Below are 8,340 nucleotides of genomic sequence, written 5' to 3'. Positions count from 1 at the left end.
CATGGCAACGTCAACTACCTATTAGCCGTGCACTTGTTAGCTTCTTGTGGTAGCTGTTACTTAGAATATCGACTGTTTCTTTACTGGCACCGGTATCGTTTACTTTTGCAAACGCGACAGGCGGTTAGCTGACTTACAGATTTTCAAGCGAAGTACGCAAAAAACACCCAAAAAATCTAGATATGTCTACCTCTAGCTGTCTTAGCTAACGAAGCGTGCTAGCTAGCATAACACCAACAGCGATTTCGTGAAAGTTTACATACCGAATATTAATGGCAGACTGCTGGAACACAGACACCGGAGAGGCCGTGTATCGGACTCGAGATGTTGTCAAAAACTTGAAAATAAAGTAAGTAGGTGATGTTAACGTCAGCATTAGCTTAGCTACAACTAGCACTGACTGGGGGAGCGGGGGTCTCAGTATACGTTATTTCATGGTATCTATTTTCTTCTCCAATCCAGGGTGTGTATTGAGAGGGTGACTTCGACAACAGCCCTCTCTCAGCACCTCCAGTCGCAAACTCGGATTCAGCAAGACCGAGGAGCTATTGAGCTGGAAACCCTCACCTCACAATGCCAGACAGGTAACGCTACGATTAGTTGTACTGCATGGAGATGGACTGATGGTGATGGTCGGAGGAAAAATCCACAGCTGGACAGTATAACTCTTTTCACTTAACCATTTTAAGAATTTATTTGTCTCTTGTTTGCTTACTTACTGTATATCAACTTGCTTCTTTTGCTTGATCTTACGAAAACAGTGATTTTCCTGCTTGATAGCTGAGCTGTTGCTGGGAGTTAACAGCAAGTGCTTTTTAATTTAGAAATCATTGTGCGTATTACCCAGAAGAAAGTATGTCTTTGCTTTAAAAAAAAAAAAAAAAAAGATTGATGGATGAGATCCAAAGAGTACATCCCAGTACATCCACGGAAACGACAATACAAGGCAACATTTCCGGAAAGACAAAAAAATAGAGACAAAACCAAGAACCCATTGTAGATAAAGCTGTACATACATATACATATACATGTACTTATTATCCATACCCACACACATGCATACACATACACAAACTGTAGGTCCTCAGATATACACACATAAATAAAGGCACACATCCATGTGCACATATTGTACATATACCCTAGATGCATACTCGTTTTTATGATTAAAGGTTAAAGGACAGATGGAAAAAATTGAACAGATAGTAAACACAGTATGTTTTGACAGTGTAAAAAATTGGCTGTTGGTCTGCTGTTGGACATGGGGTGATGTTATGTTGTCTTAATTTGTTATACTATCCACAGAAAGTAACATATACCATCATACACCAGGAGTGTGCTCTGGAATGTAACAGACGTGTATAACTTGCAGTAAAGGGTGGATGTTTACTTCAGTGAATATTTTAATAACTTGACATTTCTGTTACTCTCTCACCAGATGATAACGAAGAGGAGCTGGTGGTGGGCTGGCAGGAGAAACTTTTCAGTCAGGTAGAACTTATAGTTTTTAGAACCATCATCTCAAATCAAATTATGATAATTCATAATTGCTCAGATTTCTTTAGATGAAAAAAGAACACAAACTAGAGATCAAGAGTTAAAGCTAATTTTACATTGCCTTGCAAAAATCAAAATGTATCTCTCTTTCTCATGTTTATGAACCCCATCTCCTCACCATGTCTCCTTATCGGTGGTCCCAGTATGAAATGGAGCTGTTCCAGAACGAGGCAGCATGTCAGACCCCTCTGGACCGTCAGTACCACACAGAAGTCAAGGCACTAAACAAGGCCAAGGGTCGACGAAATAACAGAATTTTCACATACACTGATCATGACCGCTACACTAACAGTCTTCCATTCCAACAGCTGGTACGTTATCCTCATAAAGACAGTTTGTGAGTCAATAGTGAACATCACATCTGACCGGCACACATATCAGGAGAGTCAGTGAAGTGCCGTCTAGAAGGAGTGAAGGATTCTAAATGTATTTGTAAAAGTAAATGTAAAACCACAAATTCCACAATTCTTGTCTGTAACTGTTTTATTAAGGAACTTGTTGTTTTTTGATCCTTAAAACAGAACTCCTCTGAATTATTGACCACAACCAAATCTGTTCCCACATACCTTGCTGAAAGGATGGCCAATGTGAGACACAGGCGGCAGGACAGACGCACGATGTAGGTGAAAAAGCAGCTCATTTATCTAAAAGGATTTATAACCCAGTCCTGCATGGGAAAACGCTGTATTCTGTTTGCCTTAAACAATGATGTGATAGGTTTGTGTGGCATATTTTGCAGGGATTGTAGTGTCCCAAAATCAAAGATCATCAACTGGGAGCCCACAGAGGAGTTTGTGAAGAGCAATCATGTGTTGACTACTGCTATGCAGACTATGCACATCATGGGAGACCTGAGTCCCTCAGGCAGGTAAGACTATAACACAAAGACAACCATTATCATTAAATTCAGTCTTACTGTCCCACATAGAGACAACAGACACAACGAAGCAAGAATAATCCGTAATTTTCTAACTGGTATTAACCAGTGATGTGTATTCTAGATAGACTTGATTCTGCCCCCATTATGACCAAACCTCAATATTATGGAGGTAAAGCTGTTGAACCTGTTAGTTAACATGCTACTGTATTGACTGCTTATTTCTCTTTGCAGAAGAAGGGCTCGTCTGCAGATCCTTGACAGTAGTTTTCAATTGCAGATCAAATCAATTGATAAGTTGATCAAAAGAAAATCAGTCACCAACTATTTTGATAATTGTTAAAGTCATTTTTCAAGCAAAATTGTTAAACATTTGCTGGTTCCAGCCTGTTAATGTAAGCATTTGCTGCTTTTCTTCATCACTAATGATACTAAATGAAGCAGCCTTTGGTTTTGAAATGCTGGTTGGACAAAAGAAGAAATTTTAAGATGTAACTGGACTTATTGGGACTAAATAATAATCCGTTAATTGTGAAAAGTCCAATGAATCGATAATGAAAATAATGGTTTCTTGCAGTCCTACTCTACCGCTGTAATTTACACCTGGCAGAGATCTGACAACAGTATGAATGACACCATCTCTAAATGCCTGGCCCATTTCATAGCATATTAATAGCAGTGTGTTGTCTGTGTATTTACACCTGCATTAACATGTTTTTCCGTATTTTCTCTCCCGGGTAGAAATGTCTATAAAATTTAATATACATTATAAAATGTTCTATTCTGATATTTATGAGGGACTTCTTGAAGCTCAAGAATTGACCAAGTGAAGAAACCTTTTGCTATAGCAGGTTTCAGATTTAATGAATCTCTAACTGTGGATGTGGTGTGGTTCACTGGTGATTTTCTCTCTGCATTTGCTTTCGTAGGCTGGGCCAGAAAGAAAATGAATGTTTGCTGGTAACCATCAAGGCAGATGGCACTGGAACAGTCATTGTGAAACCTGACTTCAGTAAAGGCAAAGAGCCCTACAGGCAAGTTCACAGTGTGGCTGGGTACTGCGCATAGCTTCATTAGTGGTGGATACTATAACATATTGTCATACATTTTTTAAACTATGAACTTGGGTCGAGACCAAAATATCCCAACAAGTATTGGACGGATGTGATGTGCTGCATGTCTGCACAAATGAAAGGAGTATCAGCTGTGTGTGCTGTTGTGCAGGATCATGACAGGTGGGGAGAAGAGAGACGTTTGGCGTCTCACTCTGGAGAACGTATCCACAGCCATGAAACCAGAGGAAAAGGAGAGGGAGCAGAGCATGTACAAAGATGTGAGTTCATCTCCATCACATTCCTTGCAGGCTCATAGCAGAATTGATGAGTAATGCTTGTAATGTTCATGTTCATACGACTGATTTTTTTTCTGTCTGTTTCCAGCTGTATGTACGACACAAGGAGTACCTCAATAGCCTTGTTGGACAGGACTTTGAAATGGTAAATAATTTAATGAATTGTAATTGGAGGTGCACTTGCACCTGGAAACAGGGATCAGAGCCCATTATATTTTCTCAGAGGCCAAGCTTACAAAATGGCTTGTTTAATCTGATTAACAGTCAAAACTGTTTAGTTTACTGTCATATAGAACAACAAAAGGCAGCAAATCCTCACATTTCAGAAGCAAGAATCAGCACATCTGATATCTATGCAGGGAAAATGACAAAAATAATGGATCGACACTACTGGAAAAAAAAAAGTTAAATTAGTTCACATTTTTTTCATTTTGGCAAAGGCATCTGCACTCACTATATGTCTCTCCCGTAGCCTCCTGCAGGTGTTCTGCGGTACCTGATGAATGGCGAGATAGGTAAGAGGGAAATCTGCAGTCATATTAACTGTTTGTATTTCTAAAATGCCAATCATTCAATCTGCTTTTACTTCTTTTTACCCAGTCTCAGCCAAAGGATTTGAATATGATAACTTATATATCCACTTCTTCATGGAACTGCCCAACAGTAAGTCATGTACAGTATGTGACACCATTTTCATACTGGTACTGTTTTTGAGATCATTTTTCAATAAATTCATCTACATTAAAATTGATAGCTCAACTTGTATTATTCTTGTTTGTTTTAAGACTGGTCCAGCTTGCCATTTCAGTCTCTCTCAGGAGTTACCCAAACCTGTCGGACCAAAACATTAGGGAAGGTGTGTATTCTGTAAGATTATGTGGTGAACAGCCTCAGAGCATGCCTACTGAGATTTGTTCAACTCTCAATGTTCTCTCTATCAACAGGAAGACGTCGCTTTCTTCAGTTACCCTTTCAGCTTTGAGGCTTTCTACATGTGTGAAAAAGAGAGCGAGGGTTAGTGTCGGTCATCGAATATTGTGATTAAAGACTTTGTTTACTGCATCAGTTAAATCTATGTGATTTTGTTTATTGCAGTGATGTATTTAAAAGCTAAAACTGATTGTGTGAGTTTTTCTTTTTCTTATTTCAGAGTCAGTTCCCCAGTGGCCTGTGCTCTACTTCAAGGTTCTTTCTCTGGACTCATGGCAGCGCTATCGAACTGAAGGCTATGGCTATCTGCTTTTTCCTGCCATTCCTGGTATGCTGTGTACACTGCAAAAATGTTGGATTGGATTAGCGCTTCAATGAACAGTTATTTTCATTACTCATTAATCTGATTTAATCTGCTATGCTGTGTACACTGCAAAATTCTTGGATTGGATTAGCGCTTCAATGAACAGTTATTTTCATTACTCATTAATCTGATTATTTTTGTAAAAATAAATTCCAGAAAATGTAGGAACATAGTGAAAATGTCAACAGAAAGCAGCACTTTTCAGACCATTTAAATGCTCAAAACAACAAAAAACAACAAAAATTACTGATTATCAAAAGACTTGCACTATTGAACTTTATCAGTGCTAACAAATGTGCAATGTCTGTTTGGATTAGAACATAGATGCTGAACGAATCAGTCCACAAAAAAATGTAATTGTTTTGTCATTTAAGGGATTTTTCATCCAGTTCTTGATGAGCACATTTTATATCTTGTGTATGTCAGGTAAACATACAGTGACATGCCATACATGGAGACCCCTTCAGACGGGCACAGTCTCCGCTCTGAGGCGCTTCTTCATTGGAGGTTCTCCAGAGCTTGAAGACCACAGTTATGTCAGAATACCAGGGACCTTCAAGGTAGGCTCAAACCTCTGTTGAGATAAAAAGAGGATATGGACAACTGAGCTCAGTGTTTTCTCTTTTTTTGCCTTTTTTCACCTGGATTTTATGTTGACACACACTGAATAGTTTTACTGTTTTCCTGTAGAGGGACAGGTAGAAAAGACAAAACATATGCAGATTCTCCAGAAGCTGTTTAAACTGCAAGTAGTTACACTATGAACCACATTTGTGCTTCAAATTGTTTTCTTATAATCTGACTTGGTTTATTAATCTTTTTTAGTGTACAAAATAAATACATTGACATTGACATTTTCTTTAAATAAAACATAAACCCAAATTATGATCTCATTTGAGTACTGTATCAATACTGTGCACAGCTTCACTCATGTAAATGATGCTGTTGATGCTAAAAAAAATCAGATTGATTGTATTTCAGTTAGCATTGTAGTTAATTGAATTGTGCTTTTTACAATTTCTTTGTAAAAATTCTAATCATAGCAATTTCCACTCAGTTATTAAAGTTACTTTGTGATGTTTCCTTCTAAATCACTGTCACAAAGACATATCGGCGTGTTTTGGTATAGATTCCCCTCCTGATGCATTTGTTACACTAGATTTTGTGAATATTTTGGAACCTACATTGTCAGTGTCCGTGTCCATTTTCATGCTATGTCAATGATGATACTGATACTTCCATATATGGCTGTAGGGGGAGAGGCTGAGTCGCTTTGGCTTTTGTACTGAAACCACAGGAAGTGTCACCTTTAATTTGCACTGCATCCAGCAAGCCAGGTAAGCACAAAGTGGACTCAACCCATAAATTACATTTCTGTGAGTGGTTTCCCCCGGCTCCTAATTATTCCCCACAGTGAATAATTAGGAGCCCTAATTCTTTCAGAGCAATTACTGCACACTTTTGTCAGTTGTCCCATGGCTCAACATTTGAAGATCAGGATAAAAAATCAGGCTCTGTGTATAATCTAGCTCATTTTGCAAGCTGTTTTGTAGAACTTATCATACAACATGTAGTTCTGACCAAGTAGTCTGATTAGTCAACTCTTCGTGCCACTATTGATGGTAAAGCTAAATCTTTAATATAATATTGCTAAAATGAATTAATAGAATTCTTACCCCAGATTTGTAAACGTAGCATACCCAAGGTGTCTCACAAACCTTAAATATGTCAGTATGGTTGTTTTAATCCCTTGTACTGCAGCTTTACAGTGTGGCTCAATGTATCCATGTTTTGTATATTTCAGGGCCTTTGTTGATGCCAACATGCTGAAGAAGAGGAGGCAGAAAGTCTTTGACCAGCTGGGAGGATTTAGTCAGCAGGGAGCTGTTTGCACCATTCTGGGTAAAAACACTGTCAAAACTAGATATTATGTCTTTTATGTAGCTTAGAATCTGGTGGTTTAAAGTTCAGCTGTATGGGAGATCTGCTCTTATAACACACCGTGACACCAAGTACGACCTCCCCTCGAGAGATCAAGTTTTCTGAGTGTTAGTTTAAGTAGTTTTAGCGACCTCAGTAAAGACCACACTATAACAATACACTGCAGTTTATGCCTCAAACCAAGAAACCGCCATCAAAAAAACAATCACAGCCACAAATAATGCTCAGAACAGCACCAAACTTCAGCAACAGTACAAATAGGGTCCCAGCACATAGTTCGAGGCATAAAACATCAGCTAGCTTTGCCAGATTTCCAATGACCAAGCTGCCGCAGGAGAGTGGTGAGCTGTGTTCTCTATTCAGTAGAAATCCGACAAAGGTAGCTATTGTTTGATGCCTCGAACTGTGTGCTGGGATTCCATTTGTACTGTTGCTGAAGTTGCCGAAGAAGGGGTCGTACTTGGTGTCACGGCGTGTTAGACCATGGATTAAACTTACACCAGAATATCCCTTTAAGTAGACAAGTTTGTTTCAGTGCTTAAGCCAAAACACATTTTGGACGCAGTCCACGTGGATCTCTGAGTAATGAACCATTTGAATTAAGATTGCTGGGTTGTGGCCACAGGTCTATGGTTTATAAGGAAAGAGTTTTGGCATGCATCATGGACAGGGGAGTCAAAATATTAATAATACAAAGTGGTAAACATGAATACTATGTTTTAGTCTAATTAAACTGTTGTTTATTCATATTTATTTTCTCTTTCAGAGGCCTTCCAGAGGGCCAGAAGAAAGATGCAAGAGGCCCGAGAAGCTCTTCCCAGAGATCTTATCAATGCCACCTCTGAACTCCAAATTGAATCCTCTGCGTAGGTGTGAAAAACAGCGAAGGACTGAAGCCAAACGTCTTACCATACCATTTGGTGGATAAGAATTGAAGTAACATTACTAGCAAGATGACAGGCAAAGCCAGTATGCCTTTTAAGTATTGTAAAACCACCTATTGCATTTTATGTACAGTCACTGTTTGAGATTTTAGTAAATAGTGTAATTTTCAGAGGTATATACAGTGAGGCTTTTGGAAACTGTTGTAACAGAGAGTAAAATACTTGTTTAGTATTGGATTGTATATTTTCTATTAGTTATTCCAAACAGAATCATATCTGGTGTATAATAAACGTTTTATATAAAGTATTAACACTATTTTTGCATTCTGATCCTTGTGATTTAAGCAATTTTATCCATCTATCTTATCCAACACAAAATTATATTTGCACTATATTTTCTGTAATTGCAGCTGAGGGCCAGACAATAATAATTACA

The 8,340-nt window shown here is 38.4% G+C and overlaps 1 protein-coding gene across 1 annotated transcript; it reads left to right on the top strand.

Moving 5' to 3' along the window:
* Window positions 1–7: 7 nt before the first annotated feature.
* On the top strand, window positions 8–8,220 carry mks1 (MKS transition zone complex subunit 1). Its single transcript, XM_037119606.1, has 18 exons — window positions 8–349; window positions 463–584; window positions 1,439–1,491; window positions 1,701–1,868; window positions 2,079–2,176; window positions 2,297–2,425; window positions 3,364–3,468; window positions 3,659–3,767; window positions 3,874–3,930; window positions 4,258–4,300; window positions 4,386–4,448; window positions 4,571–4,641; window positions 4,730–4,799; window positions 4,936–5,043; window positions 5,506–5,639; window positions 6,334–6,416; window positions 6,884–6,981; window positions 7,787–8,220. Exons 1-18 carry the CDS (start codon window positions 273–275, stop codon window positions 7,888–7,890), a joined length of 1,692 nt encoding a protein of 563 aa, XP_036975501.1. The 5' UTR covers window positions 8–272; the 3' UTR covers window positions 7,891–8,220.
* Window positions 8,221–8,340: the final 120 nt, after the last annotated feature.

The sequence above is a fragment of the Acanthopagrus latus genome, chromosome 13 (assembly GCF_904848185.1).
Source record: "Acanthopagrus latus isolate v.2019 chromosome 13, fAcaLat1.1, whole genome shotgun sequence".
Lineage (NCBI taxonomy): Eukaryota > Metazoa > Chordata > Actinopteri > Spariformes > Sparidae > Acanthopagrus > Acanthopagrus latus.
Note: the sequence above shows the minus strand (reverse complement) of the source record. Positions and strands in the feature narration are given on the sequence as shown.

Bases quoted from the DNA above. Each gene is read 5' to 3' on its own strand.
- mks1 (XM_037119606.1), top strand. From the start codon at position 273: ATGGCAGACTGCTGGAACACAGACACCGGAGAGGCCGTGTATCGGACT. The intron at 3,931-4,257 runs GTAAATAATTTA...TCTCTCCCGTAG, and splicing joins TTGGACAGGACTTTGAAATG to CCTCCTGCAGGTGTTCTGCG. The intron at 4,449-4,570 runs GTAAGTCATGTA...GTTTGTTTTAAG, and splicing joins CTTCATGGAACTGCCCAACA to ACTGGTCCAGCTTGCCATTT.